The 22,539-nt window shown below is 34.1% G+C and overlaps 1 protein-coding gene across 2 annotated transcripts in view; it reads right to left on the bottom strand.

Annotated features, from left to right (window-relative positions):
- The window catches only part of pip4k2ab (phosphatidylinositol-5-phosphate 4-kinase, type II, alpha b), a 68,462-nt gene that overhangs the window by 6,556 nt on the left and 39,367 nt on the right, over nt 1-22,539 (bottom strand). Inside the window, exons 4-10 of one of the 2 annotated variants that reach the window (XM_087240761.1) lie at nt 18,937-19,089; nt 17,096-17,242; nt 15,939-15,977; nt 11,352-11,447; nt 3,274-3,387; nt 2,849-3,101; nt 1,229-1,332 (exon numbers count right to left, since the gene is read on the bottom strand). In XM_087240761.1, the coding sequence (XP_087096887.1) occupies nt 1,229-1,332; nt 2,849-3,101; nt 3,274-3,387; nt 11,352-11,447; nt 15,939-15,977; nt 17,096-17,242; nt 18,937-19,089 (906 nt within the window). The remainder of the gene's footprint in view (nt 1-1,228; nt 1,333-2,848; nt 3,102-3,273; nt 3,388-11,351; nt 11,448-15,938; nt 15,978-17,095; nt 17,243-18,936; nt 19,090-22,539) is intronic. The other variant, XM_087240762.1, reaches the window with a different exon arrangement.

Raw genomic sequence — 22,539 nt, 5'->3', positions numbered from 1 at the left:
TGTCTAGCTATTAAATTGCAGAAAGGCGACGCAGTGGCGCAGTAGGTAGTGCTGTCGCCTCACAGCAAGAAGGCCGCTGGTTGGAGCTTCATCTGGGTCAGTTGGCATTTCTGTGTGGATTTTGCATCGTCTCCCTGCATTCACGCGGGTTTCCTCCGAGTGCTCTGGTTTCCCTCTCAGTTTAAAGACTGTGAAGTCTTACAGGTGAATTGGGTAGGCTAAATTGTCCGTAGTGTATGAGTGTGAACGAGTGTGTGTGAATATTTTCCAGAGATGGGTTGTGGCTGGAAGGGCATCTGCTGCGTGAAAACTTGCTGGATAAGTTGGCGGTTCATTTCACTGTGGCGTCCCTGGATTAAAAAAGGGACTAACCCGAAAAGAAAATGAATATTGCAGATTTTTTAACAACTCCCAGATGTCACTAATTTTCAAACCCTGCATACAGCCATGAACACACCACTAATTTTTTGTAAGAGTAGACAAAGATTATAAGCGAGAATAACGTGTTTGGCATTAAGGTAGTTTTTCAAAAATGGCAGTCAAACGTTTGTTCATCTTGTTGGTTTCAGTAACCCTGGCTATTTCTCAATATGTGTTCTTCAGTGTTCTTGTGTCCCCGTGTTCTCGTGTAACGTCATCATCAACTGCCAAAGTTCAGTTCCAAAACTCAAGACCGCAAGAACAGAGAATGTGTAAAAGTTCCCGGATGTGTTCTTGATATCGACAATGCATCGATGAAGACTTGAGCGCAAAACTCACTCGAGAAGTCCCAGAAGCGTAGCATTTAATATTATTTATTATTAAAGTTCAGAGATGTAACTTAATTGTCTCAGGAGTTTCCCTAAACGAGACGGTGAAAGTAAACATTACCATGAAAATCTTTATAAGGGCATAAACACATAAAGGGTGTTTATTTGCTAAAAATATGGTTTATTTGTATTGTGCAAAGTATATTTGTAAGGTCTATATGCATATTAAACATTGTGAAAAGAGGAAAAACAACAAATCGTTGTATAAATGCTGTAAAGTTTAAATAATTTTCCATTAAAACGCGTGAAGGGGACTATCAGCAAGAACTTGCAAAATACTTTTCCTGGTTCAGAGCTGATGCTTTGAGTGTTGCTTTAGAGTTTTGTTGAAACTCTCGGCTCTGGCTTCAAACCAGCCCACAAACTGTCTTGTTGGAAAATTGTGTTTGACAAACTGGAATTGTGCTTGTAACTCTTACCCCGTGTTTGACAGTTTTGGCTGCGTGAGCTGCTTTCTTCTTGGCATCATATGGAGTGAGAATGTCAATCACCGCCATGAAGTAGATTTCTTTTTTAGGAGCATCTGTAAGATAGAATGAACCACCGTTTTAAACAAGATACAAATAGATTAAAAACACAGGTTTTCATGCATCGTTTGAGCATCGACATTACAAAGTGTGTGCAATAGTCACATCGTAGGATTAGGTTTTTGATTAAAGATTAAAAGATAAGAATATTATTAATAAATATTATTTGTAAAAAATGATGTTTACAATGATGACCATGTTATTTTATATTTGACAGTTCGATTTCTGTACATGAATACTGTTAGACTCCCCAGAAAACCATTAAGCACTGTTTATTTTCTTGTTTTTGTTTGTATTTTATTATAATTTATGCAGATCCACTGTATTTTATTATAATTTATGCAGATCCACTGCATAGAATTATCCCAGTCAATCTACAACAATTTAATCTTTCCAATCAGAGCTATTTGAATAATCTGGTAAAAATTTATTCATATATATATCCTGCAGTAAAGCTAAATATCGCAAAGTCTGATTTTTCCAAAACCGTAATTATTATGCCTTGATTATTATGAGAATATAATCGCTAGTCATCATATGAACTTATAAATCAGCAAATTTTTATTTTTCCGTCAGTCTTAGAGCACAATGTAACTACATATTTTTAAATGAGATACTGAAGGTCTAATCCAATTCAATCATCTATGCTAAGCTAGGCTAAAAGTGCCCCTGCCAGACGCAGACATCAATGAATGTCTTTAAACATTAACAAAATAGTAAAACTCAACATTTTAACTCTAAGAGACTTGTAAAATAAACAAGTTTCCAAACATTTCTTTAATTTAGACACAGCTGAATTCAGAATTATAAGCCCTCCACAATTGTGAGCTCTATCTATATTTATTTCCCTAATTTCTGTTTAACAATGAGAAGATTTTGTCAACACTTTTTTAAACTTAATAGTTTTAATAACTCATTTCTAATAACTGATTTATTTTATCTTTGCCATGATGACAGTACAGAATATTTTACTTGGTATTTTTCAAGAAGCTAGTATTCAGGTTAAAGTGGTTTGGGTAATTAGGTTAACTTCATAAGTTAGTTATTTAAGCAAGTCATTGTATAACAGTGGTTTGTTTTTTTGTAGACAATCAAAAATATTGATTAAGAGGGTTTTTAAAAATATTTTTAAATTATTAAAAAATATTAAAATAATTTAAATATTTTAATGAATATTTTTCTTAACTAAATATAAGATTAAAAAAAAACTGCTTTAATTATAGTCTAAATAAAACACATAGGACTTCCCCAAAAGAAAAAATATTATAGAAAATACTGTGAAAAATTCCTTGCTTTATTAAACATCATTTAGGAAATAATTGCAAAAGAAAAAAAATGTACAGGAAGGCTAATCATTTTGACTTCAATATATTTTGTATTGTATACATTAAGCAGCCCTAAATTTTTTTTAAATCACAGAGACGAGGCCAAGAATCAAACACCAGGCTATTTCCTAACACTCCAACAATCCATAGTTTCATTCAGGTCTTGCAATAAAATAAAAGCACTCACTTTCATGGCTCTTGATGGCATATACGTCGATGATGGGGTCAAACTCTCCTGGCCCCAGAGGCCTATTGCTGTCCAGTGTGTTACTGGGACTGTCCGGCGGGGATCCGGTGGCCCCTCCGTCGCTCTCAGTGCCCTCCTCCTCGCCCGCGTCATTGTCCTCGCTCTCCTCCTCTGGCTGCTCCTGCTCTCCTCGCTCCACATCATGAATGCCCACCAGCAGGCTGTAGTCCATCAGCTTCAGCTGCGCCAGGAACTGCAAACACAAGACCAGCAGTCAATCTTTTTTTAATGAGACACTGTTTAAAGACACAGGAGGGTGATTAGGGCCAATGAGTGTTTAGATAAGCGTTTAATGACCCGCTTACATTAAGCAAGACAAACGAACAGGCTGACAGTAGGAAAGAGCAAAGGCAATGCCGACAAACCTCGACGTCATTCTTCAGCTTCTCTAGAAACATTTTCTTGTTTTCATCATCTATGCAGATCTTCTGGCCATCGTTGATGAAATCGTTGTCTTTGTAAGTCGGGAGTTCCTTTGTCTGTTGTTAAAATTTTGGGAAAAGTGTCAGAGTACATCATGACCAACGTTTGTACATTTTATTTTTAACACTTTAGGGTTATTAAAGTTAAAACATTTTTGTTACTTGAAATGAATTAAACTTTAAACAAAAAATTCAAATGTTAATTCAAATGTTGAACTTACAATAAAAATGTAACAATTTCAAGTTGATGAACAAAAATGTAAAAAAAAAAAAGTAAAGACAAAAGCATAATAAAATATGATAAATAATAAAATGAAGTAAAAACAAAAGCAATTAAACAAATTTAGAATATTTCAATGAAATAAAGTAACACAACAATAATACAAACTAGTTTAATGTCAAAGGGCCTGTTTCATTAAGGAGGTTCAACCAACTCAGAATTTAAACTTGAACTCTGAGTTGACTTACCAAGAGATTAAAAACTCAGAGTTTTTTTTATTTCAGAAGAGCTGATCTAAGTTAGGATCAAGTCTGAGTAGACTAATTCAGAGTTAAGTGTGCATACCGGAACTACAAAAAGAAATTATCAATGGAGTGCAGATATTACCACCATGGCAACATCAGTGAAAAAAAATCAGCATTTTTTTAATTAAAATAATATGTAATGTGTGACGTTTATAGAATTTTCACTTGAAAAAGGGTATAATTTACCTTAATTTTGAAGTAATTTCAGATGTAATTGCATTAAATTACATAAAATAGCTTTCTGCGTAGCTTCTACAACAAATTTAACAAAACAAGAATGCATATAACCTTATCTTAAAGGTGCTGTGCGAATTTATTATTTCTAAAGCATAAAATACCATATGATAATAGATATTTAAGAAACATTCCAAGTGAACATTGTTTATCTGAAAAACAATGCTGAAGTCAGATATTCTGCTTTGAAAATGTGTTTTTCGTGCTAGATTGTCTGACTTTGTTTTGGTAATTTAAACCCGCCCAATGCCAATTTGGCCAATTATATTTCAGCACCCCGGGTTGTCTTGATGGAAAATCCCATATTTCATTAACTCATTAGAAAGGCTCTCAAATTATGCGTCTGTGACCAAAATGTGACCTCTGGTGGACAGTAGTAGACTCCGATATGAGATGCAGATTCAGAGTTCAACATGAGGTGGTTATTAACTAGCAAATTATATAAATATTATGAAAGTAAACATTAGGTGAGCAGGTTATATTGTAACCCTGTGTCCTAACAACACACCTCGTGACAAGACCATGCAGTGATAAGCAATTTGGCTGTTTGCACCAGATGAAACATGACAGAAAAATTAATTCCAGCCATTCAGAAGCACAGAATATGCACTCATTCACAAAACTGTAAGATTTTAAATCTATGTAATAAATTTTAACCCTCTTTAACATTATTAAATGTACATGCTGAATCACTCATACGTGTTTAGTTCTGAAGTTCAATTTCAAACGGTTTTTTTTTTTTTTCAAGATTTGAGGTGAACTATCTGCTGTTGCTTTTAGTATATGGCGATAAATGTCAAAAAATGACATTCAAACTCACATTGTTAGCATTTAACACTAAATAAAGCATATGAGGTGTACCTGAGGTGATCAATTGTCATTGTTTTCTGTTGTTCACCTGTAAGAAATAGAAGCCGTTTCTAATATATCAATTTGAGGTGTTGGTTAGGGGAAAAACTTTCCATTTAATATGGAAACTATCCCTTCCATCGGGTGTCATTGCTTTTTTTAGAACTCTGTTAAAATCACTCTCTCCTGTCCTCATTTTGGCAACCTGAACTTGCGTTTGTTTTGATCCAGGAGTACAATACCTAGTTTGACTACTGGGTGTCAAACTTACATGCTGCACCTTTATTGTTCAGTGGAAATGTTTAATTTATGGTTCTCACGTTTACATGTGTTGGTCAGTTTAAGATAAAATTTCTACAATTGAGTTTTTAAAAGATTTAAAAGTGCACTTGTGTTTCTGCCTTTTTATTGATCAAGTGGTAGAGGCTGATATGACGTTTAGAATGTAAGCAGTACCAAAAAATAGTTTTTAGAATGAGTAATAATCCCCTTAATCTAGCTAATTACTTGTTTTTTGCAGTAATGTCAAAGGTAAAACTTAAAACTATGGTTTTAATTGAATCTAATATTAAATCTAATTGTAATTTTCCCAAAAAAAAGACAAGCTATTCTCGTAACTTTGTTCTTTGTGTGACTGAAATGCACGCAATGAATGACTAATGCTAGTGCTTCATCTTTCAAAAAAAAAAAAAAAAAAGGGGGACAAGACCGATAGAAACTCAGAGTTTAGAGAATAAAACCTGCCCCTGACCATGTTAGTTTCACAGAGTAAGTTACCACAGTAAATGATTTTGAAATGGAAATGAGTTTCTCTCATTTCAGAGTTAAAATACTCTGAGTTTTCACTTAACCTCCTTTCTGACATAGGCAAACAAAAATAACACACAAAAATTCAAACTAATTTAAAATTAATGAATTACAATTACTTAAAAAATAGCTTAAAAATCTTAACAGAGAAATCAAAACTAACAGTTGATGCCAAACGTGCAAATAAATACATTTGACAAATTTAAGTGACAAAATACTAAAACAAATTAAAATTAAAAATGTAAAACAAAGACAAAAAGCCAAAAAATACCAACTTCAACAATAATATGTCAAATACACCAAAACAACATTCATTTACAATATCATAAATTACATATGATTATATTTTAATTTGTCATAGGACTTAAATTCTTTATAGAAACAGTAATACCAATATTTTTACATATGGAACAGCATAAAAGATGAAGGGTGTTGTTTTTGCAGATAGCTGCACCGAATTAAGTAACAACAATGCTAGTAACAGGGGTGCCCAGACGTTTTCTTATGAAGGGTCAAAAACCTAAACTTATTGAGGGCTGTGAGCCGAAGGTAAATATTTCAAGCTGTATTACAAAGTTGCCACGGATAATTTCCTTATTTATTTAAAAACAAATGGAAAACATTACTTTAATCTTATTAACTAATGCATATATACATTATATATATATATATATATATATATATATATATATATATATATATATATATATATATATATATATATATATATATATATATACACACACACACACACACACACACACACACACAGACACACACACATACATACAAATACAATTTTATAATGAACCTATTATAATGACAACATAAGAATTCCATTTAGAACACAATGGAGTTTAATGCTGAATGATACTAGTCAAGCTGCATCTGACTTTACATTGTTTTGACTTTTGAATTGTGGTCTATCCATAGAAGAACAGTTTGTTTTACTTTTAATTCAAACATTTATTTTAAGTTAGATTTTTGTAGCTTAAAAATAAAAGTAATAAATTTTACATTATGTTAAATTAGAAACACCAATGTGTCTTAAAGGCATTAACCCCAACCCTTGCCAAATCAAAGGTTACAATGGGCCAACTCTGGCCCTTGGGCCCTAGTTTGGGCATCTTTGTGTTAGAACAATCTAAGAGAGACAGAAAAAAAATCTCAATCATCAACGAAGAACAAGCAAGCATAATTTTATCAATTCTTTTCAGCTGCACTAACATTGTAGAGGCAACACCCTTTATATTTACATCTTCATTTGGTACATTATTGGAGAATTTAAAGGGATAGTACACCCAAAACTGACAATGACATCATTATACTCTCACACATAAACCCTAATGAGTTTCTTCTATTGAACACCAAAGACAAGCATACTGGTTGCTTGGACCTATTGACTTCCACAGTAGGAAGAACATTACCATGAAAGTCATTTGATATCAACCAGCTTTCTTTGAAATACAAAGGAAAGAAACTTAAATAGGTTTTGAATAAGAGAACGATGAGTAAATGATGACTTCATTAATGGGTGATGTATCCCTACAATAACAAATTTCTTATATTCATCTACCCTGTTATATTACACTAAACTTCATCACTTAAACGTTAAACAGCCTTTGGCGAGTGAAATAAAAAGTTGAGCACTCTGTTAGCAGTATGATCCACCCAAACGCCTGATAATGAAAATAAAACAGCCCATCATAGAAGCAGTGGGGAGTGTGGAGAGCAGGCGGCCTCCTGTGGATCCTCACAGCAACAGGGTGTGATTTAGCTTTCACCAGCAGAGCCAACAGACAATTAAAGCATTCAAATAATTACAATGATTAAGCCTACAGTTATTTCCTAAACGCCTATACTTGCACAAACATCAGCAATGCCAACCCAAAGTCTACAGTTGAGATCATGAGTAAAGGCACAGTTCACCCAAAAATGAACAATGTGTCATCATTTACTTACGACTGTGTCCTTTCAAACATGTTTCTTCAGTGGAACACAAGTGAAGATATTTTGAGGAATGTTTTATTGCTATAGCCTATAATATGAAAGTGACAGAGATTCAGAACAACATGGTTCCCTACTAACTTTTAACATCTAAACCACTTAGTCATCAAAATATCTTGATTTGCATTTTGCAGAAGAAAGCTATTCAGGTTTGGAATAAGTAAGTGATCAAACATATTTATTTCTTTACTTTTGGTTTCTATGCATTAGATTTATAACGCGTTCAAGGGGCTTTAAATAGAATTAATCAACGTGAAATTACCCTTATGTCATTCCAGTCTCCTAGACCCTTTATTGAACACATCCTCTGAACACAACTTACAATATTGTAGATGAAATCCGAGAGAAACCTAAAAGAGAGAAATCCATCCTTCCATATAGAGCAATATTCCAGAGATGTTAAAGTCCAAGAAGCAAATATATTGACTGAATATCAAACATACTTAATGTCAAAATATTCCATGTGACTTCAGTGGTTCAGATGTAATCGTATTAATTTCCGAAACACATTTGTGTTGGGAAAAACAAAACAAAAGAACGAAATTCAACTTGGTTTGCTCTTGTCTTCTTTTCTCTTCACCAGGTCAGGGTGCACGTTTACTACAGGCAGTACGACATATTGCCATAAAAGAGTCAGAAGTGCAACACACAAGTGTTGTACTGCCTGTATTAAACGCACACCTGATCTGATGTGGCAGACATAGACGTTGTTGATTTTTAAGAATCTTTGGTGTACAAAAGTGTTCTTGGAGCTTCATATGATTACAGCTGAATCATTGAAGACACATTTTGACAATGCTTTTGGTATACCTTTTCTGGACTTTAAACATCTCACGACCCTTACTGTCTGGAGGATGAGAGATGTAAGGATTTTTTGGATCTAAAACATTGGTAACACTTTAGTTTACGTCCTTATTCATAGTAATAACTATTGGCTTATTACCTGCCTATAATTAAGATATTAACCGTTTATTAGTAGATAGGGCTGGACTAAAACCAACTGACCTAAAATCAAGATCTTGATTAATTGAACATTTTACTTCCATTGAACGATTATTTTATTGTTTATTTATAAATTCTTTTGTGCCTCGTGTTTCACTAACAAGTTTTGTACAGAAAATATGTTCACATCACACAAGTGAAAGATTTTAAGAGTGCATTACTTGATTCCAAAATAATTGAAAGAAACATCTATGATTGTTTACTGAACATCATAATAGAAAATATGCTGTTTCAAGGCATCTTTGGCGCAGCTTCCTATCATCGTCAATGTAGTGCATTCGTGCAATGTGTAGTTACGTTTTTTAAGAGGTGTGCAGGTATATGAGCTCTAGAAGGCTGCACTGAACCAAACCCATGCGTTCGATGGCGCGGGGTCACATGTCTCCACACGGAGCAGGGAAAGTAATTGAAAAAATTGACCTGGAAATATTAGATCGATTATAGGTTCTGAAAGTCAATTTCGATTACTTTTCGATTAATCGCCAGCCATATTATTTGTTATAAAGTATAATCTTATTCTGCATCCCTTATCCTTATAACTTAACTTAATAAACAGCTAATTAGTAGTTTTTTTTAAGCTAGTAGTGTCAGTTAATAGTTTGCCAATACCCTGAACTGTGACTTAAACTAAAGTGTTTCCAAAATATCTCACTTTGTATTCCGAAGATAAATGAAAGTGTCAGGGGATTGGAATGACATGAAGGTGGGTAATTAATAACATGATTTTCAGTTTTTTTGTTTCAATTTTCATTCAATTAATATTTCAATTTTCATTTACTTCAATTTATAAAGATTCTGACATGAAGGCCCTTTGAACTTGTAAAATATTTCCCAAGCATAAAAAAAACACAAAATTGTATAAAAATGTTAAGATGGATATTTCCATCTATAGTTTATAAGTCCTGACAAAAGATTAGATTGCTGATATTTATACACTTATAACTTAATAAAATTTCCATTGACTTCATGAGACTTCCATCCAAATAAAAAAAACACAGAGAAGAACATAGGAAGGTACATACAGCTATGCAATATATTAGGAGACTGCTAGATAATTAAGTGGATTTAACAGGTATGGCCAAGTACAATGTTGAAGATTTAAAAAAAATAATAATAAATTTACTCGTACTCAAGTGAATATGAATTATTTTTTTGGAGAACACAAAATACAAGATTTTCTGAAGAATGCTGGAAAAACTAGCCATTGTCATTCATAGTAACAACAATACTGTGGAAGTTAGTGGCTATACTGAGTATTTTTTCCTTTGTATTAAAAAGAAGAAAGAAAATCAAACAGGTTTGGAAAAAGTAGAGGATCAGTAAATCATGGCAGAATGTTAATGTTAATTAATAGGTTTTACATTTTAAATTTTTTTTTTGAGTCATTCCAGCAGATATTGATTTCACTAAGTTAGCATTGATATAAATATGATCGGATCTGTATGATCTATAAAGATCTGAAACACTTCTCTTAATAAAAATAAAGCTACGTGTTTAAGTAAAACGTCATTTTTGTGTTATTCTGTAAAAAACCGACAAGATTCCCATTTTAACCCAAAAATCTAATTTCCTGACCTAATTTCCATGACATCTAATGAACATAAAAACAGGCTGCTTTTGTGTTTATATATTACTAATAAAATTTTGTTTAATAATATGTTAAATATATATTAAATGGTTTTAGCTTGACTACATTTTACATTACTTTAATAGCAGCTATGAGAACAACACTGGATAATTTACCACATTTGATAGCTCAATAGTAGTTTTACAAACATTATATTTAGCTTTTATATTTGGCATCTATTTTTTAAAAAGCAGTTTTTTGAAGTGGGTTTCGGAGCCAATACTCTTAAAACTGACATTAATCTGACAAGTTTGGCTTTGTTTACTAGTACATTCTAGTAACTGCATTTGACTTAAGTGGCTTCAAGTTGATGAGTGTGAAAGTAATAAAATAGAGCTGGAAAATAGACATTTAAATTAAAAGCAACATATAAAAATATCGGATATTCCATTGAAAATAAAATGTATTTGGCTTCAATATCTGGAATGGACCTTTTAAAATGTTATGATATTCCATGAACTCTATAATCTGTGAGTACCCTGTACTAAATGCTTTTTTCTAAAATGCTTCGTCTTTTTTTTGGCCCAAATATCTGTATAGAATAACCAAATGTTCTCAAACAAGTTCATTTTATTATTATTATTATTATTTACAACACAATCCCAAGATTTTAAAATCAAGAGTTAAAAAAAAAAAAATTGTATTGGGTCCAATAACCCGAAGTTTCAATTAAATGAAGAATTTTCAAATGGTCTCTTAATTTTTCCAAAGCTGTATATTAACCACTATTGCTCAGCACAACACTTAAACATTGACACACTGGTCTTCCAGTTGTTTTCATAATTCCAGCCAAGACCGTTGAAGGAGCAGGCAAGATTTTATCTCTGGAACAGAAGGAACTGTGCTTGAGTTTACAGTCCCTTGAGGCATCCGGAGGGAACGCTGCTTTCCTGAGGCAAAATGTGGGGTGATGCATGTTGAAGAAGAACACAGAGCAATAGGCACAGTTCTTTTGCAGTCGAGCCCTTACGTGTCTTATGGCGCAGTAAAAGCGTGTGGCGATCCGGATGGTTTGTAGCTTTTGGCTCATGCGTGATTTGGACGGAGCCTCTTCAGGTGGACGTGGCTGCAGGGAGAAGGAAGGTCAGATGCAGGCAGCTTCACAAATCACGTGGAGGTGACCAGAACTTTCTAGATAAACTCTGTAGCTTCATTTTATTACATGTTTAAGGGCTAGTTCACACAACAATGAAAACATACAAACCATTTATTCATCCTCAAGAGATTTTTGTTCTTCTGTTGAACACAAAAGATGACATTTTAAAGAATTTTGGAAACTGGTAGCCATCAACATACATAGTAGGAAAAAATATTAATATGAAAGTCAATATTTGGATGTCTGGTTTTGGCGAGAACAAGATGGCAGCGTGATAACTTTAGCTCCCGACAACAAGATTAAAAAGAGCAAAGCAAAGAGTAATTACTTTTAAGGTACAATTATTAGTTTTTAGGAGGAAGTCGATGGCTATGACAAAAGAGATACAAAACAAAAGGAAAATGGCACACAAAATGCAAAACATTTATTCATTCATTCATTCATTCATTCATTTTCCTTCGGCTTAGTCCCTTATTTTTTAGGGATTGCCACAGCGAAATGAACTGAAAACTATTCTTGCATATGGTTTACTCAGCGTATGCCCTTCGAGCTGCAACCCAGTACTGGGAAACACCCACACACTCTCACATTCACACACTCACTCATACACTAAGGCCAGTTTTGTTTAACCAATTGACCTACTGTATAGCGCATGTGAACAAGGGGAGAACATGCACATGCAAACTCTACGCAGAAATGGCAACTGGCCCAGTCGGGACTCGAACCAGCAACCTTCCACATGAAAAACAGCAATCCAATAACACAAAGAGTGCCAGGAAGATATTGAGGTTAATGTAAACACAATATAAAAAAAATAGAGAGATAGCAAGAAACAATTCCAAGAGCTTAAAGCGGACATCAACAAAACTAATAGGAGACTTGACGAAATGGAGGAGCGGATAACAGCAGTGGAGGACTGAATGCAAACTACAGGAGGATGTAATCACGAAGATAAGCAAACTGCTCGGTCAATTCGAAGCCAAACTAATTGATCGATATCTATTTTTTTATTAAAAGACTCTAAATAGATGTATGTGCAAAACTGCAATATCACACTAAACATTTGCAAATAAAGCAGTTTCCAACCATTAAGTCAAAGGCCACATTTACACTGCACTGTTCAAGTGACTCAATTCCGATTTTTTTCTCCCATGTGGCACAGATTGGATATGGCCCATGTACGTGTAAGCAGGAACAAATCACAGGGATTCCGATTTACTCAAATCAGATTCAGGCCTTGTTCATATGTGAAAATGTATCCGATATGAATCGGATCTGTGTTCTCGTGTCTGCAGTGTAAGCAGGTAGATCGAATTTTCACCTGTCAATGCGAGTCGTGCGTCATTAAAAACAGTAGCGAATGACGTCAAGTCTGACACTTTAATTTCAGAACAGACTTTAGCAGAGTCCCAAACCTTAAATCTCACACACGAGAACTTAAACAGCTTTTATATTCTCATATAGCAAAGGTACTTAAGCATGTTAACTAGTGCAATTGAGAGAGTGCAATGTCTGCCACATAATCAATATAAACTAATATAAAACTAGTGCATACACTACATGCTTAAATCACCCCATGGACATTACATTAAGATGCCTGAAGGTTTAAAAAAAGCCTATATATCAAAATAAGATGGACAAATGAGAACCTTTCTGTAAACTATAGTAAAACAGCTTGTCAAAAGCTGCAAACATATTACATACAGGAATAGAGAAAACAGCACACTTTAATTATCAGCTCGTAGTCAGCGACCGCTCTTTTTTGTTCCTGGTCATTGTGTCTTTGCCGTGAGCTGTGAATTTGCAGACGATCTGATCAGAGTCACTTTTAAAAGATGATGTAGGCAGGTCATCAAAAAAAATTTGGATACAGTCACAATACCGGAATTGACCACCAAGATCTGCAGTGTAAATGCAGTCAAAGTAAACTAAATCATCACTTCCTGATAAACCTGCACTAAACATCGAAAAGAAAAAAGGGGTTTGCTGTGATAGAAGTTACCGTGAGCCATGTTTCTCACATAAAAAAAATTACTTCTCCCTCAAAGGATCGTTGAAAGCGCAAACACTTAACAACAAACCACTTTGATGATGGACTTTGGCTAAGGGATTTTAGAATTACCAAAAACAACATTTTAGATGCTGTACAATGTGGTCTGTCTGTTGGTTTAACCAGTATTGCCATTCCATTGAGCCCATTTTTGTTATCATGATCTGTTAAAGGGGTGGTCCACTACGATATCCTATTTTAAACTTTAGTTGATGTGTAATGTTGCTATGTAAACATAAACAACATCTCTAAATGTAATATGCTCAATGCAAAGGGAGACATTTGGCTTTTACAGAGTTAGCTTAGCAAAGACTGCGCTGCTAGTAGAGGCATGATGCTCTTCATGGTAATGTGGAGCCGATGAAAGCACATTATGTTAGCTGACCAATCAGAGCTTCTTGAGGGTGGGCCTTTCTGAGGAACTAGGAAATATGACATGCGTTTTCGTGTTAGCTGAGTAGCTGTATATAATTAAAGTAAGACATATGGACAAATAACATGACTTTTTATAAATGAAGCATGAGCACACATCGCTTTGCATCTTATAAACACAACCAAGCCTTAAAAATACACTCTGTACCACCCCTTTACAACACCTTGTTTGATGTTGCATTCGCATGTTGGAATTTATTCAATAAATGTGTAGCCATCGTAGTTCGTGAGCATGGAGTGTATCCATTGTAGTTTCATGAACCTTTTCAAAATGTCAATGGCATTTCCATTAAGCATATTTTTATGCAAAAGTGCAAAATGCCCACAAATATAGGTGGATGGAAACAGCTAATGGCTACTACTTTCAAACATTCAAAACTCCTTCCTTTGTGTTCAACAGAATACAGCAAGTGAAACAAGTTTGGAGAAAGTGTAGGCAGAGTAAATGATGACAGAAGTTTTATTTTTTGCGTGAACTAACCCTTTAAGAAAGCACAATGGAGGAATTAAAAAAGATGGAAATAGCCCACAAAACATGCTTCAGAAGAATCACACAAAATGTACAGAGTGATTTGAAGTTGATTGATAACATGGCTGTTGTACAACAAACAAGTAAAGGCACAAAAATGGTGTTTAGGAAATCACAATTTATGAAATACAGAGAATGGCAGTACATATGGTCTGTATATGACACATAATTACAAATATACACCAGTTCATATTTGCCCAAGAGTATCATATACAGCTGTATACTGTAATCACGTATAACATTTAAATGAAGGAGAAATAGATCAAAGAAAATCATCATGCCAGCAAGATTAACATGCATGTAGAAAAAAAAGTATATACATGCAAATCATTCACATGCTCTCTGTATGCACACAGATATGAGAAGAACACAAGAACATGTTTGCTGCATGTGAGAAAATACTGTACACAAGATTATTAGCCCTTTGTTAATGCACACAATGCTTTATATATACACATCACAGTTCAAAAGTTCAGGGTTTGTAAGATTTAAATGTTTTTAATAATTAAACTTGATTTATTTGATAAAATACAATATAAAATATTAGTTAAGTCAAATATTTTCTTTTTTATGACGTGTCTATGTCTTGAGTGTCACATGATTCTTCAGAAAACTGTAATATGATGATTTGTTGCTCAAAAAACATGTCTATTATAAATGTTATGCTGCTTAATATTCCTATATTTTTCAGGATTCTTTGATTCATAGAATACTCATGTAAAAATTTTATTTCTTTGGAATTGAAAACTTTCATAAAATTATACGAATATGGTGCATTCCTTCTTAATAAAAGTATTTAAAAAAACAAAAGTTACACTGAACCCTAAACCTTTGAACAAAAGTGTTTTTTTCACAGTGCGTCAAAAGATTAATTCAACGTAATAGAATCTTTAATCCACCAGTCAAACGAGAGTCTCTGAATACAAGTAGTCAACATCTGATGTATTATTTACAATGGCTCCTGTTACCATCTCTTTACCTTCAGAGATCAGTGCACTTAAATTACAGAGTTAAACAATAGAGAATCACAATAAAAGTTACTTAGGCTTACATTAATACAAAATAGTAATTATTTTCAGTTCAACAAACTAAAACCACTGGACCAAAATGTGCACTTTCACACACTCTAAAGCAAAATGAATCAAGCAAACACTGAATAGAAAAGAAGAACTTTTTTTTCCAGGAACGGAGAAATAGAAGATGGGATTTTTCACACAGGAGAAATTTATTTTGGGAGTTTATTAATACTCAAGACACATGGAAAGGAAGTGATGTTATAATGTTTTTGTATTTATCAGACATGCAAAACATCAAGCATGCAAATGCTGATCTTTAAACATATTTAATACACTAACAGTGATGAAAATGTTTTAAGCATGGCTTTTAAAACCCTTTTCGAAAATTCTACCTTGACACTGTACATATGATTAAAACAAAATTTAAACTGTACCTTTTCCTTGTCACTAGCTTCTCTTGCCACTGTAGATCCCTAAGAAAGGCCAAACAAGTCATTAATCAAACCAATAATTACCCAACAATTAATATGTGTAATTTCCTTGTAATTACACTGTAAAAATGCCAGGTTCCACACCATCGATTTGTGTTGTAACAAAACAAAAGAATTAAGTTTACTTATTAGTTTTTTTTTTGTTTTTTTTTTTTGCAAATTTAAGTGGTTTGAACATTAAACAATAAAGTTGTCTCCAAAAAACTCAAGAATTGTTTTGTTTCAGCTTATTACATATAAGTAGTTTGAATAGGTAGGTCAACAACTGTATTAAGTTATTGCTGTAGAATGAAATAATACTTTATAATAATATTTTCTGGACTAATTGATTTTTATTATTAATATTATTTCTTTTTGCTGTTTAGTTAAACTCTTTTTAAAGGCAATTCTAAATCAGAAAGTTATTACAAGTGAGGGAAACAAAAAAAAACATAATACATTGATTTCACAATATTGAAGAAAACATATTGGGTGGTAATTAAACACATCCCTTACTCGCTGAACCACATTCAGAGGAAAATAAAGAAAACAACAACAACAAAGAACAAAAACAAAACAATAGTAAATTAAAATAAATAAATAATAATAATAAATTAACAAATGACACCTAAATAAGCCATTACTATTAAATGTCAGATATAAGACAATTTATTTTCCTAATACACTCTTGGAGTTTTTATGATTCAAAAGCAAGAAAAAAAGATACAAAATTAGATACAAAACTATTTTTTAAAATACAAGAGAAAAGGTTGCCAAGCTGTATAGAAATCTTCTGCTTTGCCATTAATAGCAGATCTAAATTTCTCTATTTGAATAAACTGCAACAGGTCATACATCCAACGAAAGTAGTTGAGTGGAGAAGGTTTTTGCTGGGGTACTTGTTGATGTGACTTTCCACTGATTCATTAAATAGATCTGATTTATAGGAATCATTTGCTCATGAATCAGATGTCACTACTATTTTTCTGAAGAACACATCAGAGAGAACTACTGTAGGATGGATGCTATCATTTATCATCAACAGAATTGAAACATAGTTTGAACAGTGACTATGATCATAAAAATATTGAATTGTTCTGAATATTATACGAATCCCTCACCTTTAAGTCATATTTTTTGTAAACAGGCAGGCGGTGGCTGAAAACATTACGAGTGACGATCATGTAGGTCTCATCTCCATCCACTGTGAGGCGGTACATGCCCAGAAACTGAGGGAGCAGCGTGTTTCCATGGCACTCCACTATATACTGCAGGGAGCAGATATAATAGAATCATTCACCTCACAGCTTGAAAGACTCACTGTAGGCTGATTTTAATACTCAGAATGCATTGAAAAAAATAATAAAAACGTTATTTATCTTCATATACTTCATATCAATAAAGGCTTTCAAATTAGACGTCAATATTGATTACAACGTTTAATTCATATCATAGTATCAATTAAAAAAATAAAAAAGAAGTCTGAAAATAATCAGTATCAATCTCATTGTATTGAATGGATCTTCATTATATTCCTTTTAATTTATAATTCACGATTAATCAAAAATAGTCCAAGTATACAAAGCCTACATAGTAGAGCTGCACAATATATCTCTTCAGCATCGATATCACTATGTGCGAAACCTTCAATAGTCATATTGCAAGATCTGAAGGGATTGTACTGAAACATTTAGACAAGACATTATAAAGTTTTCTGCATTTACAGTTAGATTAGATTTAATTAATTGGATTTATATATTTGTACAGTGAAGGCACTATTATTATACACTTGATTATCGAACTTCTATATCTCAGTACTGTTTAACCGAAATCCAGTGTTGTTTGTTTTATCTTTCTCTTTGTTCTATTATTTTCATGTGCTTTAAAGGATAAGATTTTGTGCATTTTTGTATATTTTATGCACATGCGCTTCCCAACAAAATCATGAATATTATCAATATAAATATTTTCAAAATAGTCATCTTGTGTAATTATATTCATATCGCAATATACAGTTGAAGTCAGAATTATCCCCACAGCCCCCCTTACTATATTTCCCACAACCGTATTTTCATAATACCTTAACATTTTGGAAAAATCACAACCCGGCAACAAAAAGGATACGTTTAGATCAGGGGTGTCAAACTCAATCCCTGGAGGGCCTGCACAGTTTAGTTCCAACCCTGCTCCAACACACTCACCTGTAGGTTTCAAACAAGCCTGAAGGACTCAATTAGTTTGATCAGGTGTGTTTAATTAGGGTTGGAACTAAACTGTGCAGAGCTGCGGCCCTTTTGGAACTGAGTTTGACACCTGTGGGTTAGATGGTTATCAACAAAATTCATTGGGTGAGACATTGGGAAGAGGCTAATTATAATTAAACAAACTATTCTGACACTAATACACATTCACAGATATGGAGGAGTTGAAGGCAAAATTGTTAGCTCTCCTGTTAAATTTTTTATTCTTTTTTAAATATTTCCCAAGTGATGTTTAACAAAGTAAGCAACAGAACAAACAACTCTTATCCAATAACTTGCATAATTAACCGAATTAAGCCTTTAAATTGCATTTTAAAATTGATACTAGTATCTTGTAAATGGCTAGAAAAATATTATGTACTGTCATCATAGCAAAAGCAAAAAAAATATTTAATTATCAAAACAGTTTAAATGTTTTGAAAAAATCTTCTCCTCGTTAAACAGCACTTGGGAAATATGTCTAAAATTAAAAAGCACAGAAGTGATAATTTTGACTTCAACTGTAATATTACAAAAAGACATTTGACACCTAAAATTACACACTATATATTCTAGGGTCCAGGATGACCCTTAAAAAATCTTATTAAAAATTAATTGTCAAAATTTTGGAAGAAAATAATGTATTTTGACGGTCTTAAAGAATGTACATAGTTTTGTTCCCTTACTGCGAGTTATGAAAAAGAAAGCAGATTTCTGTCTACCTGGTGGTATTTCTTCAGGATGTTGTGCATCTCGGCCACGTCCTCGCTGGTGATGATCTTGATGACATACCTCTTGTTGTGTGAAGTGTGGAATCGAGCTCCACTGCGGCCCTGAGCGTCACTGGGAATTGGGGCCCTGCGAGTCAGAGAGTTCTGCCACGAGAGGAAAGAACAGTAAAGGATTTTACACTGCCAAGCCTGTGCTCAACAGCCCCAGTGAAATAGTGAAAAGCCACTGGCACTTCTCCTAGACTGCAGTCTGCTGTGAGCCTGTACAGTCTGGCCTCTTCCTTTATTGAACCTCATCACAAACTGAAACACGTTGGCACATTTTGCTCATTTAAATGGCAAAGCGTCCTGTCTTGCTTTTCTACAGCTACAGAAAAAAAAAATGAGCCAGAACATTTAGCAGTTCAAAAAGACAGGAGTCAACGAGTTTGCTTTGAAACGGCAGTTTTTTCTACCAGCAACAGCGCCTGAACTGAGATGCCATCTTCTGTAGAGCTGCCAAAAATCCAAGTCTTTGTGGTTTACTGGAATAGAGACACTTTAGTGTTGCTGTTGTACTGTTGCTGTGGGTTTCATTTCTATAATGTTCACACAAATTTATCAGTTTTCTTTGAGTAAGATTCAATCCAATAGTCAAGGTTTTAAATGACCTGACAAAAGAGATGTAACGATTCAGGATACTAATCTCACTAATCTCATTCAACATGTATTGCGATTCTTTTAACATTTCTACTGGTTTGAATCATCAGACATTTGAACTGATTTTCAAATGACTCACGGTAAAGAGATCAGAATCACCAAGAGGCGACACTCAATTGCATTAGTTCCATTGAAACAGCAGCGCCCTGCAACAGCCCCGGATATCACCATTTTGGAGTGAAAGCGAACGGCCGTCCATTGGATCTTATTGCTGTCGTGATGGCAAGCAGCTGCTTTGTTTATTTATTTATTTATTTAAAAAGTGCATTAAAGCTGAGATACAACCTGAAAGACGACAATACAACACTTACCACAATCATCAGCAATTTTAATAGTTTTTTTTACAGACTTATAGTATGCTGTTGTTCTATTGGAATTTTCATTTTAAAATGGCCGCCACGCCATCTAGTGGCTGAGTTGTGTTATAGATGAAATATTGGGTAAAATTTAATTATATTCGACAAAAGAGGCAAACAGAGATACACTTATTGGCAGAGATACACTCACTTTATTGATACCCCTTATTAGTACCAGGCTGGACCCCTTTTGCCTTCAGTACTGCCTTAGTGGCATAGATTCAATTCAATTCACCTTTATTTGTAAAGCACTTTTACAATGTAGATTGTGTTAAAGCAGCTTCACATAGACGATCATAGTAAATTAAAACACTGTAGTTCAGTGTTAAGTTCAGTTCAGTGTGGTTTAACATTCACTACTGAGAGTCCAAACACTGAAGAGAAAATCCAATGCGCAGCTCTACAGATCCCAAACCATGCAAGCCAGTGGCGACAGCGGTGAGGAAAAAACTTCACCAATTGGCGAAAGTGAAGAATTAAAAAACCTAGAGAGAAACCAGGCTCAGTTGGGTATGACCATTTCTCCTCTTCAACAAGGTATTGGAAATATTCCTCAGAGATTTCGGTCCATATTGACATGATACGAATCTCCAATTCCACTACATCCCAAAGGTTCTCTATTGGATTGAGAACTGGTGACTGTGGAGGCCATTTGAGTACAGTGAACTCATTGTCTTGCTCAAAAAAACAGTCTGAGATGATTCACGCTTTATGACATGGTGTGTGGTATCCTGCTGAAGGTAGCCATCAGAAGATGGGAACACAGGTTATAAAGGCTGGACAGGTCAGCAACAATACTCAGGTAGGCTGTGGTGTTGACACAATGCTTAATTGGTACTAATGAGCTCAAAGTGTGCCAAGAAAATATCCCCCACACCACTACACCATCACCACCAGCCTGAACCGTTGATACATAATGGATCCATGTTTTTGATGCTAAATTTCGAAGGTTGTAGCAGCAGAAATCGAGACTAATCAGACCAGGCAACATTTTTTTAAATCTTTTATCATCCAATTTTGGTGAGCAAGTGTGAATTGTAGCCTCAATTTCTTGTTCTTTGCTGACAGGAGTGGCACCCGGTTTGTTGTTCTGCTGCTGTAGCCTATCCGCCTCAAGGTTGGACGTGTTGTGCATTCAGAGATGCTCTTCTGCATACCTCGGTTGTAACGAGTGGTTATTTACGTTACTGTTGCCTTTCTATCAGTTGGAACAAAAGTGGCCATTTTCCTCTGACTTCTGACATCAACAAGGCATTTGCACCCACAGAACTGCCGCTCACTGGATATTTTCTCTTTTTCAGACCATTCTCTGTAAACCCTAAAGATGGTTGTGCATGAAAATCCCAGTAAAACAGCAATTTCTGAAATACCCAGACCAGCCCGTCTGGCACCAATAACCATGCCACGTTCAAAGTCACTTAAATCACTTTTCCTCCCCATTCTGAGGCTCAATTTGAATTGCAGATCATCTTGACCATGCCTACATACCTAAATGCTTTGAGTTGCTGCCATGTGATCGGCTGATTAGAATTTAGCATTAAAAAGCAGTTGGACAGGTGTACCTTATAAAGTGGCCAGTGAGTTTATATTTAAAGCTGTACATTATTAGTTTAATGTATGAAAACAGAGGCAGGAATTAATATTTAGCTCTGCATAAACAAATTAATTTTTTGAAGTTTATTTTCATCCTTTTATACTAGAAAAAAATTAAAATAAGAGCTGAGTGATATAACACTATGCATAAACGCACATTAATCACTTTCAGCAGTCTACATGTCTGTTGCCTCATTACAAACATCTTCAGCAAATTTCATCATGTACCTGTTAAACTAATAAAATATAACAGACTCTATGTCTCTTTGAGGGGCGCTGAATAAATTTATGATCTCAAATTTTGTGTTTTTTTTTTTTATTGTTTTTTGTTGATGTTTCTTTGTATTTGTATGATCCCATTTTATGTACCTTTATATATTCTAATACAAAAAAAAGATGATGAGCTATGATTAGGTGCAGATTGTTGCATTAATTGAGAGCTCTATATTGCCGGTGTCATGTTAAAGATAGAAGCCTCACATACATAAGAAGTGTAATGAAAGCTTAGATAAATAACAAAAAAAAAAAACATTATTGTTGTAAGGACAAGTTTTGGACAATTAAACAGGCCTGCATATTAATGATCCCATTTGGATCCTCAGAGTCAGTGTTTTTTTTTTACCAGCATTTTACATTTGCAGGATTTACATGAGAAAGAAGAAACAATAGAATTCAAGGCTCACAGCATGTAATTGTAATGTTCTCAACTTTTATTATTCAGCTATATCTATTGGCAGGGGCGGACTGGCCATAGGGAAAGCACTTTAGGGACATTTCCCGGTGTCCTGATGATCACTTATGATTTATTGTCCTAAATGGTTTGTAAATATACAATATGATATCTGCTGTTTAATACAAATAACTACATACATTTAACACATACAGAAACGCATCACAACCCTACCCGCAATGTACAATGAATATGTCAAATCTGTCATAGCTTTAT

The sequence above is a fragment of the Danio rerio genome, chromosome 2 (genome assembly GCF_052040795.2).
Source record: "Danio rerio strain M-AB ecotype USA chromosome 2, GRCz13ab, whole genome shotgun sequence".
NCBI lineage: Eukaryota > Metazoa > Chordata > Actinopteri > Cypriniformes > Danionidae > Danio > Danio rerio.
Note: the sequence above shows the minus strand (reverse complement) of the source record. Positions and strands in the feature narration are given on the sequence as shown.